This window comes from Pogona vitticeps, chromosome 1 (genome assembly GCF_051106095.1).
Source record: "Pogona vitticeps strain Pit_001003342236 chromosome 1, PviZW2.1, whole genome shotgun sequence".
Lineage (NCBI taxonomy): Eukaryota > Metazoa > Chordata > Lepidosauria > Squamata > Agamidae > Pogona > Pogona vitticeps.
Window position 1 is genome coordinate 254,163,604 of NC_135783.1, and position 16,625 is coordinate 254,180,228.

General features: G+C 40.2%; 1 protein-coding gene and 1 long non-coding RNA gene across 9 annotated transcripts in view; one reads left to right on the forward strand and one right to left on the reverse strand.

The window, feature by feature from the left end:
- The window catches only part of LOC144586049 (uncharacterized), a 55,283-nt gene extending 41,110 nt beyond the window's left edge, over positions 1-14,173 (reverse strand). Inside the window, exon 1 of the long non-coding RNA XR_013540753.1 lies at positions 292-14,173. This is a non-coding gene — a long non-coding RNA (uncharacterized LOC144586049). The remainder of the gene's footprint in view (positions 1-291) is intronic.
- TSPAN4 (tetraspanin 4) overlaps positions 1-16,625 on the forward strand; it is a 744,385-nt gene that overhangs the window by 710,035 nt on the left and 17,725 nt on the right. For all 8 annotated transcript variants that reach the window (XM_072985627.2, XM_078383668.1, XM_072985626.2 and 5 more), the window contains one exon: positions 16,112-16,213. In XM_072985627.2, coding sequence (XP_072841728.1) covers positions 16,112-16,213 — 102 coding nt within the window. The remainder of the gene's footprint in view (positions 1-16,111; positions 16,214-16,625) is intronic.

Below are 16,625 nucleotides of genomic sequence, written 5' to 3' on the forward strand. Positions count from 1 at the left end.
TTCCAGGAGCACTGAAGGATATGAAAATCATCCAGTTAAAATTTTTGTATGGATGAGTAAATAAGTAAGGCTTTGCAAGGGTTCAGCTTCCTTGAAAAGCATTAAATTATCAACCTGTTCATGAAACACCTACCAATCTGTGCTCATTTTAAAAAGGAAAAACAAATCCTCCATAAATTTTTGGCAGGCAAAAGTGAGAGACAGACCTGGGACATGGCAAAAGCAGAAATAAGCTCCCCCCCCCCGGTCCTGTTTTCTGAGCCGTTTAACATTGTACCCCACTATACACACCTTTCTGACTGATGAGCTGGAATCTACAAGGCATACGCCTCTGTTTCTGGGTGAGAGTAGCCATGCCTCGTGTCTTTCTTTTCTGCCAGTTTTCCAGCTTCTCCAGATGGTCCTCAAGATTTCCAATCTGCTAGAGTTGGTGTAGATCATACAAAAATCTGTTTGCCTACAAGATGGCTGAGGGTGCTTTTAAAAGAATAAAAAATAAAAATGAACCTTGGCACCCCAGGATGAAGAACAGAGAAGATATATTACTAATATTCAGAAGTGACCCAGAAACAGCTGAACAGTTTATTTCCAGCTGTCTAGACTCTTGCTGAATAGACTTGCCTGTCTTCTGTGGCTTAACGAAAGCAGAGTTGAGGAAACTGCATAAAACCCTCACCACAATAGGAAAAGAGGTAGTACTTTAACAACAGTTTTCAAGCCACGCATATACAGTCCTGCCCCGCTGGACAATTACCCTGTTTAACGACAAATCTGCTCAACGTTGAAGTTTTTGCGATCACAAAAGCGATCGCAAAACAATGTTTAGATTGGGTTTTTTTGTTTGATGATGATTGGTTCCCTATTTCGGGAACCGATTTTTCGCTTTACGACGATCAGCAAACAGCTGATTGTCGGGTTTCAAAATAGCCACCGGATTTCAAAATGGCCCCCCACTGTTTTCTAGGACAGATTCCTTGCTATATAGGCACTGAAAATGGCCGCCGTATAGAGGATTTTCACTGGACGAGCAGGTATTCGGCCCATTGGAACGCATTGAACTGTTTTTCAATGCCTTTCAATGGTTTTTTTTTTTATTTCGCTTGACAATGTTTTCGCTCTACAGCAATTTCGCTGGAACGAATTAACATCATCAAGCGAGGCACCACTGTAAAGTCTTCCCATTCTGAGTCCCCTTCCAAAACCTATAAACTCTAAAGATGAGATATTTGTTAACTTTGCAGTGTTGTGTACTGGCACAAGGAGGCTAGACTTCCTTTATCCCTAGATTACATTCAGGTGCAGAAAAACATCAGCAGTTTTCAGGAGACTAAATTAGGACTCAAAGGACAATTCCTCTCCTCGTCAATAGGCATCCCCAGCTCAGGCAAGACAGCAGCTCCACCACTATCCCCTATTTTACTACAATGTAGCAAATGCTGCAATGTAGCAAAATAAGTGTGTGCCCTGTCTTACAGATGACTGTTCCAGGACAGTCTTGTAAAGGTCATCCTTCCCTTTGAAGGGCTGTTCCATCCAAGGTTGGTTGGAAGATAAAAAGCATCAGAATATAGAGCAGTGACCGAAGAGTGGGCTCAACAGGTATACAGGTCACCTAGTCATTGTGGTGAGATATGCTGTGTTTGATTCACATGCTAATATATAAATTAGCATATGCAAATATTACACATATTTGTCCCTACTTTCTTAGTCTTGAACTAGTTTCTCTTTTTGGCTGATGCATAAGTAGCCATTGTACACACAGTGGACCCCCCACAGTGGTAAAGAGGGAGAGCCAGGAAACCCTTTTTGGTGCTCAGGTACACATCAGCAGCCTGGTAGGGTAACCTTGCAGTATTAGGCTTGACTATTTTCTAGAAATGCAGGGAAAAAGAATTCAGTTAAATTGTTGCACTGAGTTTTTGTTTAAACTACAGGTTGCATACTTCCTCTCTCTTTCAAGATAGCAGATTGGTGTCCCGTATGTGTCTTCCGAAAGATTTTGCAAGTGGTCACTGCATGTGGTTTATCTCTGTCCACCCCCCACTTTGCTGGCTTTTGTATGAGGTCCGTAAACGCTGTGCCATCTTTTGTATGATGAGCATGAACTCAAGCCTGTCTTCCTGCAGGATCACCTGTGGTAGAGATCTGAATCTTAAGTCTGTGACAAATGCAGACTTTGATAACTAATCTCATGGGCTGCTTGTTTGCATTGATGTTCTGATAGAATTACAAATGGGGCTGGCAACTCTTCATCTTGGAGGATGTCTTGTCTGTGGTTTCTGTGCTGCCTGCTGCTTCCTCCTCTGATGTATTTTGGGGAATGAAGCCAATGCTTGAGGAAATTCAGTTGTGCTTAGCTAGCAGCCATAAATTAATGCATGTCAGGGCTGGAATATAAGCTTCCTGGCTCACTTCCTTGTGTAATGGTTTGGTGTTTCTCCTTCTCTAGTTTCATAAACCTCTCAGCAGTGCAGTGTGTTTTTTATTTTTTTGAAAGAGATCATTGGGGTATGAGTATTCTCATGGCATTAGCTTTTTCTCCTTTTTCATCTTCCCTTACTTTTTTCAATCAAATGATGTGTTTCTTCCCATGTCCTCCAGTGGGACGTGCTCTCAGGCTCAGCGTGTGTAGGACTGCAGCCTAAGTTGTATGTTGTCCAGTTTCATCTGTTGTGCAAATAATTCAGCATTGCTGCTTTCTTTCTCAGAAGGTCAGATAAAATTTGCTTATCTGTGTGTTTGGTCTTCATCAACCTAGGTATTTATGGATGCTCACCTTCTATTATCTGTGATGATAGAAGGTAATGATAGAAGGCACATTTTCCTTTTTTATAACATGAACCATTTGTCAATTCTAAGGAAAGAGTACTACTAGGGTCCTTTGTATTTCACTGAATGTGAGTGTGTTTGTGTTTTGTGTGTGTGTGTTTGCACATGCTTGTCTTGGTCATGGTGTTTTTGTCACAACAGAAAATCTTAAAACCACCTTTCTACATGCCTTATAACATCATTCCTTTCTTTAAGGTAGCATTTTCATGATAAATAGGATTGCTTGCGGTTTCTATTTTTAAAGTACTTTTTCTTTGCTTCAGTGGTTTCTTAGGTTTTTGTTTTTGTTTTTTGCCAACAGGAATAGCAATTGGAACACAATACAGTACAACCATTTCAACTAAAGTTGCAAACATTCTACTCTTCTTTGATGCCATTAAGAGATCCTTTCTTGAAGCCTCTTGTCATCATGAAGCAACTGTTCTTTTTTCCACTCACTTTGTCCTAAATAATTTCTAGCTAACATTAATCTCTTTGTCATCCCATGTTTAATAGGTTTCCATCAAATTACTTTTTAATCATTTTGCTTGCTTGCTTGCTTGCTTGCTTGCTTGCTTGCTTGCTTGCTTGCTTGCTTGCTTGCTTGCTTGCTTGCTTGCTTGCTTGCTTGCTTGCTTGCTTGCTTGCTTGCTTGCTTGCAGATATTGTTTCCCTATTTGGTTTAAGTGAGAGTCATTGTGGTGTAGTGGACAGAGGGTTGGACTCGGACTTGGGAAATAAGGATTGAAAACCTAGCTCAGCCATGGAATATCACTGGAGAGGGGACAGGTAGCAATAGTAGAGCATTCCTTGAACATCATATATACCTCAAAAACCCTGTTAGGGACACTGTAAGTTGCAATTGTCTGCATGGCAAAAAAAAAAAAAATTAAAGATAATGTGGCTCTTTTGTATTATGTATTATCTGTAAGGCTTTGCTTATGCAGATTGTTAACCATATGGGAAAGGTGACATGGCATCCCCTATAGCAACCAAGGCAGTTAAAAAAATCCTACAATCTCTGCATTCCCAAAGATGTCCTCACTACAGGCTTCAAGAGATGAGCATGGTACTGTCTTAACCTCATAAAATCAGGACTGAACTTCTATATTACTCTCAGAGACTGACTAGAGGGGCAGTTTGTCTGCTGTTTGCCGTCCACTGCACAGTTTCCTCCTAAATATGGTGATCCAGTGACATCTCTGGACATATGCTAGAATTAACCAATATGTACCCAGGGTGGTCCTACCTTTCTGCCCAGTATCAGAGGCTTCTATTTTTTTATTTTTTTGATGCAAGTAAGATTGCTGTCTTTTGGTCCATTTCAAGAACATGTGATCACTGGAACAAACCAAAAGCCTTCCTTTTTTGATTTAGCGATATTGTGAATTGGTTTAATAGAGCCATTGCAGGGTACTGGCTAATTTAACATTTCCTCTGCTCCATTAGAGCAGCAAAAATGCACTGCATCTACTATAGTTTTTTTTAAAAAAATGTTTTCTTTCCCCTGTCTTAAAGGACGAGCTGAGAAACTGCCTCAGCTCTGAATCTGCTGCCATGGCAGTTTCATGACAGGCCCTTTGAGACAAAGGAAAGAAGTGTATTTGTGTATTAGGTATGTTATTAGGCTGCAGCAGGCTCTTGACTAGACCTTTAAGAGAATCATTACCTAATACTGTACAGTTCTGTTAAAGATCACCTATACTGTGATACACATAGCTAACACACATACACTTTTAAAAGTGGATTATATAGGGTCATTTGAAGTCCATATGCCATTTGGATGTAAGGATCCAAATGAAATACCAGATCTCCTGGGGACTCTATTAACCTACTCCAACCAGCTCCAATCCAACTGTGTAGATAAACCCTCTTTTTAAACAACAGGTGGCATACTGTATGTATTCAATTCTACCTCCGTTTTCTTTTTTTATGGAACAAACATGAAATTACTCTTTCACTAAGAAGAACATGTTATGTTGACCAAAGTCCTCGTAGTTATATGTGTAACTCAGTTGACACAGATCTTGGTGAACTGTGGAGAGTTAAGAAGTCAGCATGCAACAGTCCACCTTCTTTAACACAATGCCAGCTTGTGTTGAAGAACGCCTGAAGAAAACACAAGTCATGGGCCAGGGCGTGGACTCACCTCCCTCTATTATCATCTCCACACAAGAATTGGGGGTTGTTCATGACTTTGTGTACCTTGGCTCAACAAACTCTGACACCCTCTCCCTAGATGTCGAGCTGAATAAACGCATTGGCAAAGCAGCTACCATGTTCTCTAGACTCACAAAGAAAGTATGGCTCAATAAGAAGCTGATGGCATATACCAAGATCCAGTTCTACAGAGCCTGTGTCCTGAGTACACTCCTGTATTGCAGTGAGTTCTGGACCCTTTGTGCACGGCAAGAGAGGAAGCTGAACACCTTCCATATGCGTAGTCTCCGATGCATTTTTTGTATCACCTGGCAGGACAAAGTTCCAAATAGAGAACAAACTGGAACTTTTAGCATGTATACATTACTGAAACAATGACATCTACGTTGGCTTGGTCATGTTGTGAGAATGGCTGGTGGTCAGATTCCAAAAGATCTCCTGTATGGAGAATTAGTGCAGGGAAATCGCCCCACAGGGAGACCACAGCTGCGATACAAGGATATCTGCAAGCAGGTTCTGAAGGCCTTAGGAATGGACCTTAACAGATGGGAAACCTTGACATCTGAGTGTTCAGCCTGGAGGCAGGTGGTGCATCATGGTCTCTCCCAATTTGAACAGACCCTTGTCCAGCAGGCTGAGGCAAAGAGGAAGTCACAAAGGAAGCAAAACCAGGGAGCTGGACAGGGGACAGATTGGATTTGTCTCCAGTGTGGAAGGGATTGTCACTCTCGAATTGGCCTCCTCAGCCACACTAGACGCTGTTCCAAGTCCTCCATACAGAGCACATTACCATAGTGTCTTGAGACTGAAGGATGCCTTATCTAATCTAATCTAATCTAATCTAATCTAATCTAATCTAATCTAATCTAATCTAATCTAATCTAATCTAATCTAATCTAATTTAAAGAACAGTCTTCATGTGGGTTCAGATATTCTGTGCTATGTACAAAAGGCAGCAAAGCTGGTACCCCCACTTCCAGTCAGGTACCATTTGACTACAGTTGCACAGGTGGGAGAAAAGAGGCACATTGCTCTGTCCTGAAACACTTGTTATTATTAATTTACGTGTTCTAAAGTTGAGCATGACATCAAAATAAGTCTTCTGAATTTACTGTAGTGAGCCTGAAAGAGAGACCTCAAGGGATGTTACCGTTTCATTTGTCATCTCAGCACAGATAATATCTTGAACCAGCTTGCTATGGCTTGATTTTTTTTAACTTTTAATTTTTAGTTTTGTACACTTCAGTGAATACTATGGAACTAGGTTATCTATTTGGCTCTGTCCTTTCTTGGTTGTCAAAACATGTCCAGTGCGTACTTCATCCAATGTGCCAGGTTGGAACAAACCATCAGAAAGCGCCTATTTAGTATTACACTTTATTATGTGCCAGTGAAGAACAGGTCCCACCGTATATTAGACAAAGGGAACAGTAGAGATGAGGTCACTGGTGAAAAAAGAACAATAATTCAGGAAGAGGGCAGTGCATTCTTCCTGAATTTTGTGTTTACTTTGACCACTGTAGAACTAGATTAGTTTACAAAGTCTGGAGACCTATATGAGGTAAAAAAAAGGTGTTGCCTTTTCAGTCATCAGACTGTATTTCCCCCCTCAATGTATACATTTTCATCTATTCACTTTTATATTAGTTAAATGAGTTGTACTGATAATTCACATCCCATTGAACAGCTCTGTGGGTATCCATATCTACTGACAGTTTTCTTCTGCTGTCTGATTGGCATTTACTGCTACTGATTATTATATCTCAATGCTTCTCTTCTACTCAGTTTGAAATCATATAGTGGTTATTAGGTTTAACAATGAAAATGATGACTTCCCATGTTGATTTGCTCCTCTCTCATAAAGCCTTTGTGATAGCTAATTGAAATTGTACTTTTATTGACATGTGTACTCTAGGTTGTTGGGTTTCTTATTCTTTTGGTAAAATAAGTTAATACCGGGTTGGTTGTTGTGGGTTTTTCGGGCTGTTTGGCTGTGTTCTTGAGTTTTTTCTTCCTAACATTTTGCCAGTCTTGGTGGCCGGCATCTTCAGAGGACAGGAGTCAGAACTCTATCTGTACTCTGTTACAGTTTGTTGGATAGTTGAGTTTTTATAGCTGTGGGACCCACTTTTGTTCATTTCAGGTGATTGGGTGATTATGGTGATCAGTGTGTTTTTGTTGTAGGTGTATTGTTCTGATAAAAGGGAGAGATGATCTGCCACTATGATTGAAGGGTGTCATTAGCTGGTCTTTTGTGTGCAGTGATCACTGGTCCTTGTGGCTGGGTAGAGTTCGTTGACCTTTTGCACGCTGTATTTTTCAGTGCTGGGAGCCAGACTTTGTTGAGTTTTAGACTTTCTTCTTTTTTGTTGAAGCTCTGCTGGTAGTTGTGGATTTCAGTGGCTTCCCTGTGCAGTCTAATATGATGACTGCTGGTATTGTCCAGTACTTCAGTATTTTGAAATAGAATTTCATGTCCAACTTGTTTTGGGGCATGTTCAGCTAATGCCGATTTTTCCAGTTGTTTTAGTCTGCAGTGTCTCTCATGTTCTTTGATTCTGGTGTGGATGCTGCATTTTGTGGTTCCAATATATACCTGGCCACAACTGCAAGGTATCCGGTATACTCCTCCAGTGGTGAAGGAGTCCCTTTTGTCCTTTACTGACCGTAACATTTGTTGAATTTTTGTGGTGGGCCTGAGTACTGTTTGTAGGTTGTGTTTTTTCAAAAGTTTCCCCATTCGGTCTGTGATCTGTTTGATTTATGGCAGAAAAACTTTATTTGTGGGTGGATGTTAGGACAGATTAAAGCTTCTGGTTGTGGAAGCATCATCTTATTCTACACTTTTGGAAAATATATTTAATATCAGCTGCTGTTCAATCTGTATCATTTGTAAGAATTTGGGGGAGGCATGTCCTAAACGATACCATTTCACTACTTAATTGTATGGCTTTATGTCTTTAAAATATGATAACGGTAGTGCAAGTGATCCTAAAGGCTATTTTTTAAACCAAAAATTCGTTTTGTTTGGCATTGGTCAAAGCTCGCAGGTTGACTCATAAAAATTTTTTCACTCTAAATCTATGACCTAAGAAACTAACATGCATGCTTAAGAGAGAAACATGCACACTCATTAGGTATTTGTTGTTAATCCTTAAGGAAGTTCAGCAGTACAAGAACAGGCATGTTTAATGTTGTGACTGACTGGTGGAAGTTCCACCCTAATTAATGAATTATGGTCCCAACCATAAAGCCTGTCTTCAAACATTGTGTGTTTCCTAGTATTGGCTGTGCAGCCTCTACTCTACCAATTAGAGGAAGCCAAAGGTGTGGGTATTGCATCCGTTTTGCATCAGTAATCAGTAAACCTGAAAGGAGATGAATTTTTCCTCTCAGCGAAAGGAGTGTTTTGATAAGACAATATACACACTTGCATGAAAGTGGAAGTAAAGTGATCTGCTCTCTCGGTTATGTGAGGAAATTGAATGAGCACTGTAAACACAATAAACTTTGTAATGATTTGGCATTTTAAATCAAATAACAAAAGCAACAACAACAATGATAATGCAAACTCAGCCTAAACTGGATGCTACAGAAATGTATGTTTGTGAGTTCCACTCACAAATAAACTGTCATAGTAGACAGCAGCCGTAGAAAACAAATCCCTAAAATTCTCTCTTAGTTTGGTACATGCCCGGTACCAAATCTCAAAACATCTCAATCTTCCTCTTGTCCAAGGATCCAAGGTTCAAGGAAGATAGTTCTGGGGACAAAATCTTCAAGACTCTAAGAATGCAAGGAAAGGTAGAGATGACCACTGCGAAGATTTGCCCCTCCAAATACAAGGATTGACTTTTTGTTACCTACAGGGCCAGACTTCTGCTCCAAGGGCACAGAAGCTCCTTTCTGGTTCATCTCTTTCTCTTTCTAAAAGGAGCCTTTACAATCATCTCTCCTTCCTAAGCACTACCCCTCCCTGGATTGAATCAAGTAGCCAGCCCATAGGGGGTTACAAAAACATTCCTGAAGACAAAAAGGTATGCTGTTACTACAGTTTTGATTGTTCCAGATTTCTTCTAACACTGGATTGATGGAAGTAGAAAGTAGCTACCAAAGTCTGATCTATCACCAAAGAATTTACTTCTTTTCAGATGGAGAAGAGGTGATAAAAGAATTTAGAAACTGGGAGTTGTAATCCAAAAAGCAACATTTGGGTTTCAGCTCAGACTGTGCTAGAATTGCAACACAGATTAGCAGTGATAAAGTTATGGCCTATCAATTGTCTGTCTTCCACTACAGCTTGTTAGCCCAGATATAGTCCTGGAGAGATAGCCTGTGTCTGGAAGAGGAACATTAATGTCTCTCTGCAACATTAACATGCCTTCCCCTCTAATTATGGGCTAAGTGTAATTTCTGTTTCTCGCCTGAATCTCACCAGAGCTACTGCTGGCATAGTGCTTCCAATGTTGAGGCTTCACTAGCAATGGAGGGTTTGTGAGGCACCAGACTTCCATGTTATTTCCCCTTGTCTGGAAATTTGTTTACATACAAAATGACTTCTTGCGTAAAATGTATTCCATGTCCTAATTAGACTGTATTGGCCTGTGAATGTCTGTGGAGTGTAATACCCATTCCAAATGACTAAGGGTTTGTGGGGGTTGTTGTTCGCTTTGTTACTAGTGGTGTAACTGTCAAACTGAAAATGGAGATGCTCATCATGGCAGTCCTCATAAGCATTCCCTCTCCAGGAAAGTCCAGTAATGCTGTGTTGGACCATATCAACCAATGAGGAATAATTCTTTTGTAAGCTCTCTTAATTTGCCATTAAAGACTAAAGCACACTCAAATAATTTGTGTTATAGCAGAGATGACTTGCAGGAATTTGTTGTTCTTGGGAAAAAAATAACCCACCAGTTTCTGTGAGGATTGCAGCTGAGTTCAGAAGGAACAGGGGGACTGAGGGGAGAGCAGGTCAGTCTCCACTACTGAGAAGGTCCTAGTGCTTTGATCCTGCAACCCCTGGCTCCACTTAGGTGAGTCCTAAGATGACGACGACGACGACGACAACAACAACAACAACAACAACAACAACAACAACAACAAAACCTCTTTCTGTTTATTCAAGCTGGGGGAGGGAATTTGTGTAGAGACAATCACATGAGCCTCCTAGACCAATCCTAGGAAAGGATGGAAGTGGTGTATTGATAAAGTCTGCCAATTTTGGCAGACCCTGCAGGCCAAAATCTTTCCTTTTATGTTCAAGGTAGTAAGGAATGTTCACATAGGAGCTGCAGTTTCTGGGCATGTGGATGGACTCTCTGCACATCCCATCCTATGACACCCACAGGATTAAGATTTGGGCATTGTAGTTGGTCTACAGATCATAAATCACCCATTAAGTAAGGATTTCTACAATTTGATATACAATATCTAGACTGTAATACTGACAATCATTTTGATAATTGAATCATTGGTTTGTCTGTTCAGTGGTGGAGCTGCTGTGGGAAAAACTGTAAGATGACTCTTGACTGTATTCGCGAAGGCTTTCACGGCCAGGATCTAATGGTTGTTGTGGGTTTTTCGAGCTCTTTGGCGGTGTTCTGAAGGTTGTTCTTCCTGACGTTTTGCCAGTCTTTGAGTGCTGTCCTCTGAAGATGCTAAGACTTCCCTTTGGTTGTTGGCATACTAAGTCAATGAAATGTATTAATTTCATGCCTATTCAGGTTTGAAGGTTTAGTTTGAAATGCTTTCATCTGAAAAAACTGCCCCTAGTTGATCAGAAGTCAAGACACCACAATGTGGGGGGTAGATTAGAAGAGAAATCTAGAGGTGCACCATTGAGAAGAAGCCAATTAAAATGACAAAATCTTTAGAATCTGTGTTTATTTATGCAGTGGAAGACTGTGTTCTAATTTATCCACTGGAAGCCTACTGTTAAGCCTCAAATGTATTTAGATCTGGGCCTAAATGAGCCTGCTTTCTTGCTATTTTTTAATGTCCAGAACTCTATGCAGCCTCCATCCTAAAATGAGGCTCTGTGAATCTTTCACCTTCATGGCAAGTTCATACACTGAATAATGTCCCACACCAGTATTAAGCTGTCCTCATCTGGTAGTACAATCAATCACATTTTTTCCCAGAAGGAAGTAGGGCTCCTGCAAATGACCTTATAGATTAGGTGTTCTCTATTTACATTCAATTTTCAGCTCTGCGCTATCTGTAGAGAATGATTATCAAGGCATGAAATTAGAAGTTTCACCCAGTGGGAAACAATTGGATATTTTGTCATTTCTTTACAGCTTCTTCTCCCTTGTTAGTGGGAGGAGGGAAGCAATCATCAGAAAGGTCAGAAATATTTACTTACCAATATTGAGACACTGCCTAGGCAGCTTTCTTTGGTATGAAATAATTGCTGCTTGAGATCTCAGTAATTGGAGGGTGGGTGAGGGGAATGTGATCGTGCTGGAGGAAGGAGCAGTGGGGCCTGAAATTAGAATTTCAGTCCACAGGTGGGAATCCATGAGAATGCTGCTTTGGGGTACAGCTGACAGGGAGGGGATAGAAACCAGGTCCATTAACCCCAGCTGGACAGTAGCAATAATATCACTGAATAACTCTCTCTCTCTCGCTCGTGTTTTTGAAGTGTTCTAAGATGTTGCCATACAAAGAGCTATGGTCCTGGTTATGATTTCACACTGGGGAGAAATGTGGGTTTGTATCATGCAGGGTCAGTGTCAGGCTCAAAGGAGAAGGATTGGGGGGGGGAGTCTCTGTGGTGTTGCTGCACCCTCTGCACTTTTCCCTGCCACCAGCTAATTGTATTTCCGTACATCTTTGTCCACACAGAGGCAACTGTTCAGATAGTCAGTTCCCCATTGCCCAGGTCTGTTAACGACGCATGTGCTCCCAGAGACCATTGTGTTTATGTGACACAATGTGTGAATGGAACAATACCCTCTCATCAAGACTGCAGGAAGAACACATCAGCTCTCTTCTGTAGACATAGTCTCCGAGTCCCCTACATTACCATATGAGATAGTCATGGCACCTCCAGCTCACACACTTTTCAGACCACAGGATGGGGCTTCTTGCTCCATCTTTTTATTTTATTTTATTTTATCTGGAAGGCATTTCACAGTGTTTTTAATATTTCCCCTTAAATATATAACAACTGGCCACAGAAGGCAGAGCTCTGTTTCCCACTGTGTCTTAATGCCAATCAGATCATCCTGGCTTTTCCTCAAGTCCAGATTCACATGTTATTTACCTTCCATCCACTCTAGTTGAAGAATATGTTGATGCCAGTGGGGTTAGAGAGAATTCAGTGGTGTAAACCTCTGTGTGTTGCCTGTCTGGAACTACTTGTTGTCTTCCCAGCAGTTATTGAGAAAGGTTTCCCGCTTTCTCAAATACAACATCATGCATCTGACAAGTTTCAGAAAGTGTTTCCTCTCAGGTATTCTAGATCCCTGATAGTAATTGATTGGACCCTAGCGTAGCTTCCTGTGAATTGGAGGAAATCCATCTGTCCATGGAAAACTTTTCATGCAACGAAAGTCCTGCTGACACAGGAAGTGGTGGTTTTTGCTGATACCTCATTCCGCTTTGGGCGGTTCTCCAGAACAGAATTTTGCAGGACACAAGTGGGTATGAGGAACACAAAAGTCATCACTTCCCTCACTTCAGACAGAAGGCACATCTTGTGAGTGAAGCTTTGTTCAGGGGATGCTCCCATCTGTGGGAGAGAAGTTTGGATGCAAGCTACAGTGTTATTGTTTAGTTTAGTTTTTTTCAAGACCTCTCTGTGTAGAAGGTCCAGTCGTTATTGCACTTTACGCTAGATAGCCAGTGCATGAACTGAGGTAGGTTTTTTAAAAATTCTGCATCTGAATATAAATATTCAGAGAAATATTGGTCATACTGGGCACTGGATCCTTTGGTTCCTTTTCATTTTTTGTTTTACTCTATTTCACAGTAATTTTAAAACAGTTTGACATGTACATTTGAGACAGAAAGAGTGAGAATATAATTGTTAGGACAAAAAATGACCATATTGGTGAGACAAAGAAGTCCTTATTTATTCCTGGAAGTCTAAAACTACAGGCATTGTATAATCATAGGCTTCAGGTTTAGACATCTTCTACCCATGTAGAGCAGATTGTTTCATTTTTTATTAAAATTTATAGAACTTCCTCACTTCACTGTTGATTCCCTTTCTGCTTATAAAGATTTTAAAGAAAGTATGATTAGCATAGCCGGCTGGATAGCTCGGTGGTTTAGGTATTTTATTTATTTAAAAAAATTATCTCACTTTTTTATTTTAAAAGGGCCGAATATAGCTTACAACAATTAAAAGACAGTAGTTAAGTTAGTAACAGTGAGGATACAATACTGAAAGGGTCACTGAATACAATATCAAAAAACATAAGCAACATCCAAATACATTCATAGTCAGGTACAACAATATATCTTTTAAAAAAAAACCCCACTCAGCAGCCATTCGCTCAGGGAAAGCTTGTCTGAAGAGAAAAGTCTTTGCCTGCTTGTGGAAGGACAGCAAAGATGGGGCCAGCTTGGCTTCCTGTCGGAGAGAGTTCCGAAGTCTGGGAGCAGCAACTGAGCGAGCTTTCTCTCCTGTGTCTCCACCAAATGCACCTGTGAAGGTGGTGGATCCGAGGAAGGCCTCTCGTGATGATCTTAACACTCGAGCAGGCTCATAAAAGGAGATTCAGTCCTTGAGATAGCTTGGGTCCAAGCCATTTAGGGCTTTATTAGAACCAGCACTTTGAATTCTGCCTGGAAACGAATCAGCAGCCAGTGGAGCTGCTGTAACAGGGGAGTTGTCTGATCCCTGTGTCCAGCTCCAGTTAGCAATCTGGATGCTGCAGTTTGGACCCATTGAAGTTTCCTGACAGTTTCCATAGGCCATGTAGAGTGTGTTACAATCATCCAGCTGGGATGTAACTAAGGCATGTCTCTCACTGCAGAGCCAGAGGCTGGGAGTTCAATTCCCCACTGTGCCTCCTGAGAGAAGAGCCAGCCTGTGTGGCCTTGGGCCAGCTGCACAGTCCCAGGATGCCCCCCCAGAAGAAGGGAAGGCTAAAACACTAAGTCAGAATTGATTTGACAGCACATTATTATTATTATTATTATTATTATTATTATTATTATTATTATTATTATTATTATTATTATTATTATTATTATTATTATTATTATTATTATTATTATTATTATTATTATTATTATTATTATTATTATTGGCATTAGTGGGTGTTTACTGTGGAATCTTGTTTCATATTGTAATATATAATTTTTTGTAACTTTCTGAAAGGGAGACATTTCCATCCTTTCATTCTGTGACTCTGTAGGAACAATGTGGTGCAGATATGGAGAAGGGGAAGACTTTTAACCCTTTCCTCTGGCTCATTTTCTGCCAAAATTTACGCTTAACAGGGGGAGGGAGAGAATTTAATCTCCTCCCCTATTGGGGAAAAAAGCAGCTGATAGTTAAATAGGGTGGGTTGAAGAAAAGAGACCACCTCATGGGCCTTCTAAGAAAAATGGCACTTCACACAACAACTTTCTGTTAAGAACATAAGCGGGGAAATTGCATGTCACATGTAGTTTTTCCTTGAAATGCTAGGCCTCAGGCCAGCAACTGGTATAACTACTAAATCTTCATACAGAAGAAATAAGCCATGCAATATACATGTATCATCGTGGGCTATAGTGGGAAAGAGATCATAGTGGTCAGATTAACACCAATGTCCATTCATATGCATTGCCATGTACTGCCAGCCAGGTTAACTATTTATTACTCTTGGGGTCCGACCCTAGGAAATGGTGAGGATCTCCCCGATTCTCTCACCTTTGTTTTTGGCTTCTATTATGCAAGCTGCACATTAGTGATTCTCTTACATGATACAATGTGGAGCAGCAATGCATGGTTAAGCAATCTATTATGGTAAATGAGAAAATGTGTTGTGTCACACCTGAGCGAGCAAAATATTCCTCTCGACCCTTCAGGCATTCTATAAGTGTTGACTTAGGGTTATTAAAAATTACTGATCTGAACCAGGGGGGACAAAGATTACATTAAGTAGGGCAACATCTGAATTTCAGTCAGAGAGATGATTGTGTGCAACTGTGTACAATGGCTTGCAGAACTGACTGAAACAAAAGCTGCCCTGGCATTTTGCATTTCCTGGTGTTTGCAGCTTAGACACGTCTCTGTTTTTCAGCTGGCTCTGCCTGCTCCACATTAATTTGCAGGTATAGTGTAGATTGGAATAGTGATCTCCTACTGGGAAACCAAGTTTTCTCAGGCATTAAGAATCATTTGCAAGTTGTTTTAATTTTCCAGCTATAATGTGTAGTTGACTAAGTAGATGCCTTCAGTTTTCTGCAATCCTCTTTTTATTATATTATATTATATTATATTATATTATATTATATTATATTATATTATATTATATTATATTATATCTCCTAGAGTTCACTTTATGGATGCCATATATTTTGCTATCAACCAACTTTGTTCCCAAATGAGATGAGTGCACTGTTCATGCAGAAGTCAGTCAATGTTTTGATCCTCCTCAAAAACCGTTTCTGGACAAAATAATTAGCAAAGAGAACTGTACAAATCAAAAAGGGCAGGTATTATCCTTTCAAAGCTGCCTTTTAAGAAGAGACAAAAGCCCCATCACAACAACCAGAAATGAACCCATGCATTTTAAATACAGAGGAAGACCCCCCCAAACTCTGAGTGTTGTGAATTAACACATGGATGAACGGCTTAGCTAAAAACAGCAGAGAGCCTTGTATTACTTTAGACACTAACAAGGCTCTTAATTGTTTTTGCCACTGTAGAGTAACACCACTAGCCCTCTGCAGGTTGTTCTAATTTGCCCCAGTTATGCTTATGTCGGGCATAGAGGTTGTTAGATTCAGCAGTAGTGTGGGAAGAGGAAAACACACTGCCCTGATGCATTGGGCTTTTTTAAAAATGCTACAATTATACATGTCCCACTTTCAATGCAATCATCCAAGGCCTCCTAGGGGAAACTCAGCTGAACAGTATCATTTTGGAGATTTCATGTCTAGCATACTTATGTGCAAATGTTATGTGCTTGCTTTGCAGATTGATAAGTATGCTCAGCGAGATCTGAAGAAAGGGCTTCATTTGTATGGAACGGATGGAAATATTGGCCTAACTAATGCATGGAGCATCATACAAACAGATGTAAGTTTTACAGTTCCGTTGTTCTTCTTTCATCAATCAAAACACACACATCTGTCTTGCCTTGAATTTCCAGCACAGTGAGAGGGATTTCTATTTGGTTTCTACATGCTTTCTTTTGTTCTTTTTCCCCCCCAATCGGGACTTCCCAAAAGGAAGTGGCCCACTGGTTAAGAGTCCTTTTTCCTGTTGCAAAATCTACTTAGAGCTTCTGATTTACTTTGCATCTTAAGGACTTACTTCCAATTGCTTGGTACTTTACATCATGTATGGCGCATATTGAAAAGCGTTTGCCCTTGTTATTATTTTTTTCTTCAATATATAATCTGCAACACATTGTCATTTATTATATTATATTATATTATATTATATTATATTATATTATATTATATTATATTATATTATATTATATTAT